Below are 13,938 nucleotides of genomic sequence, written 5' to 3'. Positions count from 1 at the left end.
ATGATTATTGATCGAGCCTGCATGTCTAGCTGAAAAGCCGAGGCGTGGACTGACATATAAACCACCAACATATCTCAGGAAATAACGAAGTAAACTGCAATCTAGTTCATCCCCAGCGACCACAATGATTTTCGACCCAGAAACTATCGACATTCCCAAGTCTTACGAGACTCTTTCATTGACCGATGTCAAAGTTTCCCATCACCCGGTCGGGGCAGTTGAAGCTACCCCTGTTGTTGTGGTGACACTGAACCGGCCGGAAAAGCACAATTCATTCACTCTAGAGATGATGCACGTGTTTGAGAAGATATACCCTATGTTTGATGTTGATGAACGCGTCAAAGTTGTGGTTCTTACCGGTGCTGGCAAAATGTTCTGTGCTGGTGCGGATCTTGAGCGAGGATTCAGTGGAATGGAGAAGGAGAGAAACAAGGACCACCGCGATAGGTAAGATAACGAAGTTTTAGCCGAGATTTATGTACCAGCTCCGCTAATGCCGATATCAATAGCGGTGGCCGTCTCGCCTTAGCCATTCACCGCTGTCGCAAGCCTACTATAGCGGCTATGCAGGGCTCCGCTGTTGGTCTGGGCATGACGATGTCTCTGCCGGCTGCCATACGTATTGGCTGCCAGAAATCTAAGTACGGATTTGTCTTCCCACGACGGGGTCTGACGATGGAATCAAGCTCTTCATTCTTTCTCCCGCGGTTGATTGGTTACTCCAATGCTCTTTACTTGCTCACAACTGGCGGCACCTTCTCACCTACATCGCCGCATTTTGGGACGTTGTTCCAGGAGACATACCCTGATCCAAACCAGGTAGTCGCACGTGCATTGGAGCTTGCCGCGGAGATTGCGGAGAATGTTAGCCCCATGGCCTCATATCTTTCGCGAGAACTCATGTGGCGAAACCCAGGGAGCGCTGAGGAGACTCACTTAGTTGATTCAGCGGTGTTATACCATATGTTTAGTGGGAGGTATGATTTCTCCAACTCGTTTCATCAAGCATCCTTCGAAAAATTCGCAAGACAAAAAAGCAATACTGACCATATTATAGGGACTCAAAGGAAGGCATCAAAGCATTCTTCGAGAAACGAAAACCAAATTTCAATGCAACTCTTGAGGGTGATGCACCGCCCAGCTTTCCTTGGTGGTCTGATGTTGATATCGGGAGACGTCCGAAGGCAAGCAAGGCGAAATTGTAGGTAATGGCGACTGCCGCTCACAAGCCCAGAATGTGGACGCATAGGTACGGGGGACAAAGAGGAGTAGGATGGTGTAACTAGCCTGAAATATGATACTGAGGATTCTTGGCGCAGCCATGTAAGAAACGACGAGATCTCCACATAATAGTAAACCGAGGGAATATTCGTCCTGCCATTCCTTTGGAAATACCCTCTTGTTGAATCTCATCGATACAGAGCGAATGTATCCCGAGAAAGCAAGCGGGTCCGGGATGCGTCGGCACTCTTTTTAGCCGCATTCCCTCTTGAGATAAAGTTGAAACTGAATCTATGCAACAGCCCCTCCTTTATGGTCTCCATAATTTCTAGCTCCATCCAGCTCCACTTGTGTAACTTAACCTTATCTCATATTTCGAGTTCTACAAAACTATACCATTTCGTAGACGTCGAACTGCTTGGGGCCACATCAAACGAAGGTGGTGACCATCACGACAGCATCAACAAAAGAAACATGACCGTTTGATGTATAAATAAGTAGTCATAATTTGATATTAAAGTACTAAATGATGAATAACTGATTCTTCATGAACTCTGCCACGGCCTCCTTCCTATTACTTCAGATCCAGATGCGGTCCTGAACACAGAAGTCGATGATGGCATTGGATGTAGAGACACCGGGCCCTGGAGATTACCATCTCGCTGCTCGGAGCGCTCTTTAATCCAGGGCCGGAGGTTGAACATACCGCCGCAGATAAATATGCCCATCCAGAGGGTCAGTTCAGTTCCATAGATAATTATCCCAAGAACATCAATAGTCGATCCGAATACTGCTTGCATATTAGCCATTGACCATTTCTACCTGATGATCAAGTTGACTTACAGACAGAGACGAGTGAAAACAAGTCACCAGCAGCATCAATTCCCACAAATATGAAGCTGATTCCTCGAACAGTCCGGTGGACATAAATATCCCAGTAATGTCTCAGTACACCTGCTGCAAGTAAACACGCACTTAAAACTGCCATCACGATAAGAGGCCATTCCAGTCCACGGCTTTTTGCGGCCCGCAAGGCAAATATGAGTCCAGCTTCAATGCCGCCCAACAGCAGCAGAAGCGAAGTGACGGCGACACAGCACTTCATGATTCGGTATTTCTGAGTTTGCGTGAGTATTACAAGGATCTTGTTGGATAGAAACAGAGATGTTTACCTTTCCATAGTAGAGACACTGTGCCCAAGTAAGGAGACTGAGTGTTGTCAGAATTTGGGGCTGAATCCTTAGGGCAATGTTGAATTCTTCGACAATGTTGTAGACCCCGAGGGGAACCCCTGCGACGGCCCATAAGAGCATCATTGACCCTTGTAGCCCTTCAGTGTCATGTCTCCTGTAATTGATGATTATTTGGGGAAGGAGCTATACAAGGGGATTAGCGCGAGTCCAGGAATAGCTGGTATATAGCAACCGCATACTTGGATAGACCAGCAAACCTAGAAAGAATAGTTAGTTTAGTCTACTAATCGGGAAAATCGAACCCACTGCGCCCAGAGTACCGAGAACATTCTCTGCAACTCGATTTTCCATTTATAAGGGGCTCCGTGATTGGAGGGAAGGACAAACGTTGGAGGAGCCTCCAAACGACATCTGATAAAGAATATATTTGAGACACGTGAAGTGGGTCAATTTCCTCGAATTATTATTGGATCAACATCATGAACTGCCCCTGCTACGACGATCAAAGTCGCATCTCTCCCTCGTTCGAGTAAGATTGCTTATATCATTTACGGGCAAGATGTTATCCAACAGTATTTCCTTTGTTAATATAGGCGGGTTATCCAGTGTTCTGCGAACATGACCCATTCCATATTTCACACCCAGATTCTGCATATCCCTAATCCGCCGGAGAAATTTAGTGCCATATGTGATTAGTAAAAGTAGTAACAAAAGACTCGAGTAAAAAGAATGAGAAACTTTATCTATTTGATTTAACAGAGGGTTGTGAGTAAGATAGATTGCGACATGACGAGTGGAGGCGTTGATGATCAGACCCTGAAAGCCAAACGAGTCTAACAGTTAAAGTCCAAGCTGAAGGATGCCGATCGGACTTCAAATCCGGTCACTGATAGTGAAACGCCAACCAAAAGTTATGGGTTAGTAAATTTACGTTTGAAGTATACAACATTTCTGATGTGCAACTATGTTTCAGTTGAAACATTCTACAAGTTACCTAATAGTACTCCGTAGATATGTGAAAGGTGAGATTAAACGACACAGAACCATGGACATGTCAAAAAGAACCTTGGAAGATTCGAAGGTTTCTCTGCCGATCCGATAAGAAATTTCTTTTTATTATTATTTTATCCTGTTTTGGTCGGCTTAGTACAATGGTCGGCTGAAAGGTCCGCATGGTTGCCACCTGTGCCACCTTATTTTTGGATACGATACCCAGCCATGTTTATATATCAAGCTGCAGTTTGACCGAAATAGAACGAATATCAACAGAGAAAAGTGGTATGCAGTAAGATTGTCTGAATCTGAATCCTTGGAGAAGAGTACGTACGCATCTGCGTAATATGGGTGTCCCAGCCCCCCACAGTAACCCGAATAGGACTAAATGATAATCGACTCGGGATGATATCATTAGGAATGAAAACCCGTTGTCGGGGGTTTCCACATTGTGTATGGAGTACGGAGTGCATGTACGCGGACAGAGTATGAATTCCTGATTTATTAATATGCATGGCTGGGTTCAGCCGAAGTCAAAGTATCTCCTCCCCATATGTTGTATGTGTGGGACGCCTTGGACGTAATGCTTGGCATTTTGAACCATCCATGAATATTTCTTCTCCTTAAAAAGAAAAAGGAAATTCGTAATTAAATCCTGGTGGGTCCATAATAAATTGTGGACATTTCCCCTGTCAGTCTTTCTAGACCCTTAAGAACAAGACCACCCCTCTCTTCTACTTGCGCTTCTCCAATTGCCTCGCCTTCTCAATCACACCACAATCTACATTCGTTCCCAAGGCACCATGGTCTCTACTCTTCGCCTCTGCCTCCTGGCCGTCACTCTATTCTTCAACTTCTCCTCCGCATTCCCCCTCATCAGCCGCGAGGTTCAATGGTCCTTCACCCTTTTCCCGTCACCCTCATGTAACGGAACTATCGGTGACCCTCACGTCGGATCTGGCAGCACAGGCTGTCGCGCCGATCTCCACAGCGTTGCGTCTGCCTACACACTGAACTCTGTCGCCGAAGGCTGCCGCATCGAGTTGTTCGATAACACCATGTGCGATCAGAACGAACTCTCCGACATCGCCAGCCAAGCCAATGCCACTCAAACTTGCCGCATAGCTGGAACAAGACGCCGCTACGGTTCATACCAGGTCACCTGCGCCTGAGCATCTTCAACCCTCTTTTTCTCGAATCTCACTGTTTGAGACAGTGAAGGATCACGGGCGGGCTCCTAGATCCTATGCGCAATTTATTCCGAAGTCCCCTGGAGGATCGATTGGGATCCCTCGGTGGGATAGGATATGTATAGACTTTTTAATGATACCCTTAGACTAAATGAAATGAGTTTACGATCATCAATATTTCCAACCTTGCGCTATTTTCCTACTATTTACTCGTTGATGGGGTCATCCACGGCGATCGCTGGTCTGTGTGTGTATCTGCGATCAGGCGGGTTGTGTCGATGGCCGATGCAACACAAATATTACGAAATTTGAGAAATTTGAGTTGTCACAAAATCGGTGCACTATCTCACTCACTTTACAGCGACGAACTTTGACTTTGCATACGTTGCCCCGCGATCTGACTACATGGATCAGCTGGATGAAACGAGGACGCGCAATGGCGGGTAGCCTGATACACCAGGGATCAATTTCCGTGCGACGCGCCAGGTTAATTAAACCAATGATGAAACACTTCATTGTGAAGATTACTCACAATATCAGAATACGATGCACACCGGCCGCGACTGATCCAGCTCCATGGTTAAGGTCTAGGATATCGTGTTTACGAGGGACTAAATTCCTGCAGCACTCTTGTGCTCGAGCGCGGCTACAAGTTTATCTTCCTGACAAAACCCTGCAGACTTACCTTCAAAGGTTGGTATATGGCTTTCATTTGCCAGAAGTCATTAGATCATCTCATTTTCGGAGTTTAGGTACTTTCCAAGAACGGATAGACCCCGAGGAAATCTACAACGCCGCAAGCGGATGAGCACCTGCGCAGCATTCTTCGTGTAGTTGTTAAACTTTTAATATGACCCGATCGCAATTTCTCGTAGTCACATATTCTATACAAACTATTCAATTATGACAGTAAAAGTCGAGTTATTGGACGATGGCACCAACCCAACCGCGCCTGTATCGTTCTTTGATCCCTCTCTCAAGGAGGTTCGACAGCGGGTATTCTACCAATGGGCTCGCACGGGTAAGCGAACATCCAAAATTCGGGAACTCGCGGAATGCAAGTGAAAACTAACAGAGATCATCAGTGTTAATTTTATGTGTCTTTGCGTTCGGCGTGCTATCTCTCTTCTGGGGAGCCCAATACGGCACCGAGGCCAAGTACCCAGCGTTGAAGGTATGGGTTGTCGATTTCGACGGCCAAGTTGATCCATACCGCTCCAACGATACCATCGTTGGTTCAGCAGCTACGGATGCCACCAACAGAATCCTGCAGTCTGACGGCCTCCACCTCGGCTACACTATCAAATCCCCCGCCGACTTTAACTATGATCCTTCGGCCGTGCGCCAGGCCATTTACGATGAACATGCCTATGCCGCTGTGATAATCAAGCCCAACGCAACAACGCTGCTGCGCGATGCGGTCTCCAAGGGCAATACGACCTACGATCCGAGCGGTGCCATTGAGACAATCATCATCTCCGCGCGTGATGAAGCAACATACTTCAACTATATCCTACCCGACCTGGCCATACTACAAAACATGGTACTGGCAGAGTTTGGCACGAAATGGGTCCGGTCTCTGACCTCATCCGTCAGTAACCTGTCATCTGTGCCCCCACAGGCGATCAACCCGGGAATTGGGTTCACGACCGTCGACCTACGCCCTTTTGCCCCAGCTGTCGCTTCGCCTGCCGTGACCATCGGCTTGATCTATCTGATTATTATTGCGTTCTTCAACTTCCCATTTATGATGCCTATTCATGCCCAGTTCATGAAACCAGATGGTCATCCGCCGCTGAAGGTGCCGCATTGGCTCATTTGGCGCATTCTCTCGAGCATCGTGGCTTACTTTTTCCTCTCGCTGTGTTACTCACTCGTGTCTCTGGCTTTCAAGATCCCATTCAGCAACGACTCTGCGTCAGATATCCTACCCGCAAATAATCCCAATGCCTATGGTCGTGGCTCATTTGTCGTGTTTTGGATGCTGAACTGGGTTGGCATGGCTGCTTTGGGATTCCCCTGTGAGAACATGGCCATGATTCTTGGGTTCCCATGGAGTGCTTTATTCCTTATCTTTTGGGTTATTACGAATGTTGCGACAGGGTTCTATGCCATTGATTTGGCCCCGAAATTCTATAGATGGGGGTATGCATGGCCGTTACATCGAAGTAAGTTTCCCCCTCATTGTGGTCACGGTGCTCTGTTGCTGATGATTAAACTTTCTTTTCTAGTTGTTGATGCTCTGCGAACCATCATTTTCGATATCCATTCGCGAATTGGATTGGACTTTGCTATTCTGTTCATTTGGATTGCAGTATCCTTGGCCTTTTATCCTTTCGCGGCCTTCATCATGCGGTGGAAGGCGAAGCGGGGGATATAAAGCAGGATCAAATCAAAGTGACTAGACAGCGAATAGGTAGGGACAACCTATGGCGGTTAAAGACCACCAGTGCACCACGGATTTTCCCTACAGTATAGTTTAATATCAGTATGTTTTACAATTTAGTACTCCCACCTAATCACATACATTAACATTGACATAGTTGTCTATGCTTATGTGCACAACTTGTTTAATTTGACCGTAAAGGTTGCTTAAGCACACATACAGGTGCAAGGCCCACTCAGGTGTGGTATATATGCCCCGTACCCCGTACTATGGCAGTCATAATGTTGGAAGTGATACACTATAGAAAAAGCTCAGGTACGTTCATAGTCTAGGGAGGGAGGGCACTTTCAGGCGAAAGGGTTTAAGTGCACGTGGTAGCACATGGTTGTGCAAGTTCAGCCCTAAAATGCTTCTTCCTCAAGAGGTACCTCTTCCACCCGCAAAGTCTCCCGCTAACAACATGTCACTTAAGAGCGTCCTTGGTTCTCTAGGACGCGTTTGTCGCAGTACCTTTTTTGACCTATTGAGGTGCACGTGCTATCTCAAAAGTACCTGTTAGCCCTATCAATATGGCGCACAGCCCAAGTACCTTTGCTCCTATAGACAGAGCTGGTGAATAGATCAATGTACTTGGAACCTTACCCTGTGAGATGCATCGCTGTCTGGTCCACTACCTGTTTATTGCATTCTCTTGTGTCCCTCTTCCTTTCTCCTTCTCTCTCCTCTTTCTCTTCCTTTCTCTCCAAACAGAGCAGCTCGCGTTCGCACATTACAGTTCCCTTGTGTTGTGCTGTATCCTTCTCTCTTTTCCCCCCCCCCCTCATCGTTTATCCTCTGCCATCGATCTAGTCCAATGGCTCCTCTAAACCCTCATCAGCAGACGTTCTTGGCCATAAGGGAGCGCGCTGCAATGGATCCCGAGTTCTATTTCCGTCGCAACCCACACGAGCGTCGTCGTCGCGCCCTTGCTAAGCTAGACGAAGCTCCCTTTAGCCGGGCACACATTCACACCGTTATCATCGCCGGCCTTGGGCTCTTCACTAGTGCTTACGAAATTTTCGCCATCAATCTGGCGGTCACCATGCTCGGCATTGTCTATTGGCAGGGAGAAGACTCTGGTTCTGGTAAAGTTCCTTTCATTATCGAAGCTGCTATCAAGGTCGCCACTCTTGCTGGTGCTATGATCGGACATCCCCTCTTCGGTTGGCTCGCAGACCGTTATTGGCCGCAGACGCATGTACGGCTGTGGACTGGTGGTCATGATTTTCACTACTCTGGGTCAAGTCGTATCCTCTTCCTCTCGTTCCCTTACTATGAGTGGTCTTTTGATCTTCTGGCGAGTGGCCATGGGTGTTGGAATTGGTGGCAACTATCCTGTTACTTCTGTGATTACTTCCGAGTAAGTCTTCTCGTTTCCATTTCCACAAAGAGACAGCAGCTGACTTGACAGATTTGCTCCTACCAAGTGGCATGGTGCCATGATGGGTGCCGTCTTGGCTATACAGGGTTTCGGCCAATTTGCAGCCGCCATTGTCGCCCTCGCTGTCACGGTTAGTTTCAAGCAATCCCTGGAAAGTGCCAAGGATATTTCTCACTGCACCGACGCTTGCCAGATCGCTGTAGACAAGATGTGGCGTTTTACCATCGGACTAGGGGCTATTCCCGCCTGCTTTGCACTCTTTTACCGTCTGGCGATTCCGGAGACACCGCGTTTTAGCTTTGATGTCACTCGCGACATAATTAAGGCCGATAAGGATGTTCACGCCTACCTGAGAAAACGGACGGAGACCGGCACAAGGGGGCCACTTTACACCCTTCCCATACAGGTTGGTACCCCCGACTTTGGTCCCAAGGCTAGCTGGTCCGATTTCTACAGTTACTACTCCCAGTGGAAGCATGGGAAGGTTCTCCTTGGTACAACAGCCTCTTGGCTTTTCCTTGGAATTGGTAAGTCCTCAGAGGTAAACGGAAGTCCTCAATCCTGCACAGGAGCTAACGTTGAATCAGCATTTTATGGTCTTGATCTGAATAACTCGATTACCATTGGCGCTATTAACTGGACTAATGCCAACAATGTTTACGAGATTTTGTACCGAAATGCTGTCAGAAACCTCATCTTGATCTGCGGCGGTTCCATCCCTGGCTACTTGGTTACCATCGCCACTGTTGACAAAATCGGACGCAAGCGTATTCAGCTTCTGGGATTCCTCATGCTCTCTGCCCTTTTCGCCGTGATTGGCCTTGCCAAACTGGACCAAAATGACAGTGGCCTACTAGCACTTTACGCTTTGACAAAATTTTGTTTCAATTTCGGACCCTATGCAACCATTTTCATCCTGCCCAGCGAGTGCTTCCCAACCCGCTACCGTGGTACCGCCCATGGAATCAGTGCAGCCGTCGGTATGATTGGAGCCCTTATAGCGCAGTGTGTCTTTCTTCCTCTTGTTTACCGCGGTGCAAAGGCACCTGGTGACGCGCCCTGGCTCAATCATGTTATGGCAATCTTCTCCGGGTTTATGCTTTGCGGTTTCGCAACCTCCTTCTTCATCCCGGAGACCAGGCGTCAGAGCCTGGAGGTGCTTTGTGGGGAGGTGGTCCCCCCCCCCCCCCAAACCCAGGATGCATACGCCGGGGATGAAATCCCACTTCAAGAGATAGGCCCTTAGGTCTTCCATAGGCGTTTTGCTGGGTTTTGGGGGGCTGTTAGCTATCTTTGATGACTTTTAGCTCTCTCTCAAATAGCCCTTGAATTCTTCTCACATTTAACTATGAATTCTAACGTAGTCCTCTCAGTAGTCCTCGTATGTCAGATTCCGAGCTCTCATTTGCTCTCCTCGTTGATATCCTCTATTTCCATTTACCATTTACTAGCTTCTTACCTCCCAGCAGCTCGCTGTCCCATCACTACCATTCACCACCTATATGTCGCATCTCAATAGATCCCACTTCAATCCGAATCCGTCAATCCAAGGCCGTACCTAGCCAATTCCACATCGGCCCCTCGTCTTCCCCCTCATCTAGATCGACCTGGCTCTGCATAGCCACCTCTATGAGACAGATTGCTACACGGCTTTCTACTCCCCAAATTACTTCTAAGTGTCTTCCGGTGGCAGCTTGGCTTATGCTGGCTCCGCGAGGCCGTTCTAGCCCTTGCTGGTGAGGTTAACTTCACATCATGGTGCATCACTCTTAAGTACAGTCTCGATACCCGCGACCTCAGCTCTCTGAGCTTCTTACCGACGCATGCGCTGGGCTAGATACCCAAAATCCGTCCCCTCCCGAGTGAACTGAAGAGTATCTATCGTATTCCACTTTTATATCTCCACGCCACCATCCATACGTCAACCAAGCCGTACATTAACACTACGCCTAACGCTTACGGTGCCCCCTAAGGTTTTCACAAGGCATTCACGGTTCACAGTTATAACACTGGCTTTGAAAACTTCCATAATTGAGTCTGCCTTAAGTACAACGGTCCCTACCACTCCACAAGATCCATAATAATATAAGAATATTGCTGGTGTCTTTCCACGTGGTTGTAAGACTGTAGTTGTATGGTAGTACATACGGTGTAGGTTATCTATGTGGATGCAGTGGCCAGGGTCATACATGACTGGAACATTGTGAGACAGACTTCGAGATAAAGCTCGTTATTTGACCCTCGGATTGGTCTATGCAGGTACAGACCAGAACTAGAGAGGCTTGACAGCATTCTTACGTGCCGAGTAGAAATTACTCTATAGATGGCAATTGATCTTCCAGTACTTATTGTGGCACTTCGTATTTATATAGCACCCTTGATAACGATCCTTCTCGATCAGTGTTGTTTGCTTCCCTGTGAAACGTTGCCACTGCAAACATGTCCATCCCACCTTGTCTTCACAAACCTTCCAAGCTCTACTCATCGCTTACCCCTACTTTATCAGAGACAGTTCACCATGGCGCGCATGGTCACCTCCCCATGTCCAAGAGACTATGCTAACACCACAAACCCAAACGACGCCCTTAAAGAAAAAGGAGCCCGCCACACGAACCTAAGTACCAGTCAGGACACGTTCAAACCCATCGCGTCTCCAGGACAATCGACAGATGTTGCAACTGAAGACTTCGAAATCGCGTCCATACTGAAGCTCATCGCCGTCTCGGTCACTGAGCAGCGCCGCCTCGCCGTCAAATCCCTCATCCTCCACCCGATCACTTTAACCCTAGTAGCCGTGGGTTTTGCTTACAGCGTCGGTGCCGTTTATCATGATCCAACTGGCTGGCCCTATATTGCCGTTATCTGTGCAATCACGGTATCGGCCACTTTGGGAATTGTCGCACGCTTGGCTGGGGAATATGAGAAGGAGGCTGAGAAGGTTGGAACACTGAACTGGTTGTACGGGCACGATCCTAGCAAAGAATCCGATCCTACCACAACCCAGGAAGACCCCATATTCAACTCGGATGACGGAGTTACGTTTGTACTTGTTCATCGATTCGGGGGCTGCATTGTCGGCACGCTTGTTGTGAGCATCGTATACATCGGCACCCAGCCCCATCCGACAACCAACGGGACCACTCTCCCAATGGGCGAAAACTACGATGCCTTTATCCGTGCATGGACAGTACAAAAAGGTTTCCGTGGCTACGGGGTTGGAGCTGCGCTCCTCAACGAAGCTGTCATGATCTGCCATGAGCATAAGTGGAAAGGGATCCGGTTCGCGAATTCTCATTCCAACTCGCTTCGCGTCTTTCCCTGCGTCTTTCATTGGGACATGGATCAGGCGTCCGATATGTGGAGCTCATATCTGCGCAAACGGACTGAGGCTCATCGTCAACCACGTGCTGTTCTGGAGACTCGACTCCTCGATGCAGCGCTAAATACGAGTGATAGCCAGGGCTCGATGATTGATACTCAGATGCGGTTGGTTTGTATCCAGGCGAAGCTAGAGGAGTTGATCCGAACTTACTTCAATGTGCGCCTTGAAAAAGCAGTCGAAGCTCAGACTCGGTGGAGGAAAATAACGTGATCGGTCACCTTTGGAGGTTGGCTTGCTATTTCCGGGTGTATTGTCGGTAGAGCTCAAGTGTATGAATGTTGGGATTCATCATCTGCTATTGTTATCGATCTACATGGGTGGTCCTTTTTATTGGGTATTCTCATAGATATTCCCATGAGGATGGTGAGCCCGGTGGCAATTCATTGTTCCTGTACAGTCCAATGAAAGGGATATAAGTATTCCTACATTTTGCTATCTAGCCACAGATCCTTAAGCAGTTGCTTGGCCGTCTTTCTGCCTTCTGGTCGCCATTGAAGCATTCCCCTCATGAACTTTAGGAACATCTCCTTGTTTCTTCCACTCAGACGCTCCTCTGAGTTTTCCAATGACATCCCCCTGGGAATATTGATTTGATTATTCCATTTTCCTGTCAAGTATGTCTCCGCGTCATAACTATACAATTTGCAATCGGTTTCACCCGTCAAGCATGGCATACCGTCTTACAAATCCCAAATCTAGTATTTTCGTAGGTTTAGTGATGTAAAAATAAACATAGTATCAGAGGGAACAAACCATAGCGTCAACATTCCAAATGTCAACGGGGTAGCTCCACTCGGTTTTTAGCATCACTTCTGGTGATCTGTAGATGGTAGGCTGAGCATCATGATTCCTCTTTTCGTCGCCCCGCACGGCTGAACCAAAGTCGCTAAGAACTGCTCTACCAAACCTTTGAGGCAACTCAAATCGTCGAGAGGCATATACTGGCATATTATTAACTTATTTCCGCGCCGAGGGATGCTTTATCTCGGTGCCAGTAAGCCTGTCAAGTATTGACATCTCTTCATGTTCCTAAAGAATATTGTCGCCTTTGATATCTAGAAATATCTGTCAGTTGCCTGCTTATCAAAAATAGAAAATATGCCTGGTAAAACTAAAGAATACATACTCACCGGTATGAACGAGCTGACATTCGGTGTGGGGGTAATCAAGAGCAAGGAAAATCTGCTTAAGTCCACTCTTAGGAAGATCCTCGCTAAGCCGATGTGACGGATTGCGATACATCAAATGTCGAAAGCTCCCCGCATAGGCTTTTGCACAAGACAGTGATACCTGCTCCCTTGATGAGATATCGTGAATGTATCTAATGCAGTCCTCACATGGACATAGCCTGGGTGTGATCTGTCTCCTTGACTCAGAGCTTTGTAAGTCCGAACCTCCCCTTGACCCATTCCACCCCTTGTATACACCTTCAATGTGACATATTGGCGAGCTCTGATCGAATCAGCATATTTTTCGCTTTAAAAAGACCCAATGGAACTCGGCTTACTCGAGCTCACGAGCAAGCCATACTGTGGAAGTGGTTCCGAAGCCCAGCTTGCCGACAACCTGGTATTTGGATGATAAGATGTCACCAATATTGACGGGAAAGTAGTTCCCTTTCTTGAACTCTTCAAAGCGCTCTTCTTCTAGAATTTGTGAGGGCTTGATTACTTTGAACCCACTTGTTGGAAACTGAAGCACTGGCGAGGGACCTCTTTTTATAGCTGTCCTAGCCCACCTGAGGAGTGAAGTCATAGTTCTAGTCGTCGATAGTCTGAAGAAATAGACAGAAATGGAGGGTGAGGTCGGCCGTTGCTCCGAGGCTCTCAATTGATACGGTTATTCGGGATTTGGGATTTTTGATAAAACGTACGGTAGAAGACCAGAACTGTATTTAGGAAGAGGACGATATATCAACAGAGAGGAACAAAACGGTCAGGTGACTGTTGCTCCGAACAGACCCTAAAGTTTAACAGTGCCCAGAATATTGGAAAACCATCTCTTCCCGTTCCTTCCAGTATGATATTGATTTGATCTTCCTTTTAAATCTTGGGGTGATCGCCACTAGAGCAATATACAACACGGCCTAAACTATAGCGAGTCGAAAACTGAAATTGATATGGTAGGCAAGGTGATATCACTACTATGTAACT

General features: G+C 47.4%; 8 protein-coding genes across 8 annotated transcripts; 5 read left to right on the top strand and 3 right to left on the bottom strand.

Annotated features, from left to right (window-relative positions):
* Positions 1 to 124: 124 nt before the first annotated feature.
* On the top strand, positions 125 to 1,205 carry N7455_001977 (uncharacterized protein; the record flags this gene model as incomplete). The annotated part of the gene is made up of 3 exons (XM_040951126.2): positions 125 to 447; positions 510 to 977; positions 1,058 to 1,205. 3 exons carry the CDS (start codon positions 125 to 127, stop codon positions 1,203 to 1,205), a joined length of 939 nt encoding a protein of 312 aa, XP_040818329.2.
* Positions 1,206 to 1,766: 561 nt separating this feature from the next.
* N7455_001976 (PQ-loop repeat-containing protein) lies at positions 1,767 to 2,861 on the bottom strand (the record flags this gene model as incomplete). The annotated part of the gene is made up of 5 exons (XM_065604198.1): positions 2,721 to 2,861; positions 2,654 to 2,671; positions 2,394 to 2,597; positions 2,065 to 2,338; positions 1,767 to 2,011 (listed from the first exon to the last, which is right to left on the bottom strand). Exons 1-5 carry the CDS (start codon positions 2,763 to 2,765, stop codon positions 1,767 to 1,769), a joined length of 786 nt encoding a protein of 261 aa, XP_065462689.1. The 5' UTR covers positions 2,766 to 2,861.
* A 1,349-nt stretch (positions 2,862 to 4,210) lies between these two features.
* N7455_001975 (uncharacterized protein) lies at positions 4,211 to 4,579 on the top strand (the record flags this gene model as incomplete). Its single annotated transcript, XM_040951602.2, has 1 exon — positions 4,211 to 4,579. The coding sequence occupies one exon, from the start codon at positions 4,211 to 4,213 to the stop codon at positions 4,577 to 4,579; it is 369 nt and encodes a 122-aa protein (XP_040818281.2).
* A 921-nt stretch (positions 4,580 to 5,500) lies between these two features.
* On the top strand, positions 5,501 to 6,977 carry N7455_001974 (SNG1 family protein; the record flags this gene model as incomplete). The annotated part of the gene is made up of 3 exons (XM_040950975.2): positions 5,501 to 5,618; positions 5,683 to 6,765; positions 6,829 to 6,977. 3 exons carry the CDS (start codon positions 5,501 to 5,503, stop codon positions 6,975 to 6,977), a joined length of 1,350 nt encoding a protein of 449 aa, XP_040817756.2.
* Positions 6,978 to 7,836: 859 nt separating this feature from the next.
* Positions 7,837 to 9,649, top strand: phoD (phosphate:H+ symporter; the record flags this gene model as incomplete). The annotated part of the gene is made up of 4 exons (XM_065604197.1): positions 7,837 to 8,185; positions 8,268 to 8,382; positions 8,434 to 8,930; positions 8,991 to 9,649. 4 exons carry the CDS (start codon positions 7,837 to 7,839, stop codon positions 9,647 to 9,649), a joined length of 1,620 nt encoding a protein of 539 aa, XP_065462688.1.
* Positions 9,650 to 10,921: 1,272 nt separating this feature from the next.
* Positions 10,922 to 11,995, top strand: N7455_001972 (uncharacterized protein; the record flags this gene model as incomplete). Its single annotated transcript, XM_040950946.2, has 1 exon — positions 10,922 to 11,995. One exon carries the CDS (start codon positions 10,922 to 10,924, stop codon positions 11,993 to 11,995), a length of 1,074 nt encoding a protein of 357 aa, XP_040817702.2.
* A 212-nt stretch (positions 11,996 to 12,207) lies between these two features.
* On the bottom strand, positions 12,208 to 12,733 carry N7455_001971 (uncharacterized protein; the record flags this gene model as incomplete). Its single annotated transcript, XM_065604196.1, has 3 exons — positions 12,208 to 12,418; positions 12,470 to 12,480; positions 12,539 to 12,733. 3 exons carry the CDS (start codon positions 12,731 to 12,733, stop codon positions 12,208 to 12,210), a joined length of 417 nt encoding a protein of 138 aa, XP_065462687.1.
* A 293-nt stretch (positions 12,734 to 13,026) lies between these two features.
* Positions 13,027 to 13,540, bottom strand: N7455_001970 (uncharacterized protein; the record flags this gene model as incomplete). Its single annotated transcript, XM_065604195.1, has 2 exons — positions 13,027 to 13,261; positions 13,293 to 13,540. 2 exons carry the CDS (start codon positions 13,538 to 13,540, stop codon positions 13,027 to 13,029), a joined length of 483 nt encoding a protein of 160 aa, XP_065462686.1.
* Between the last annotated feature and the right edge of the window lie 398 nt (positions 13,541 to 13,938).

The sequence above is a fragment of the Penicillium solitum genome (genome assembly GCF_028829755.1).
Source record: "Penicillium solitum strain IBT 25940 chromosome Unknown utg000001l_segment0_segment0, whole genome shotgun sequence".
NCBI classification, from domain to species: domain Eukaryota; kingdom Fungi; phylum Ascomycota; class Eurotiomycetes; order Eurotiales; family Aspergillaceae; genus Penicillium; species Penicillium solitum.
Note: the sequence above shows the minus strand (reverse complement) of the source record. Positions and strands in the feature narration are given on the sequence as shown.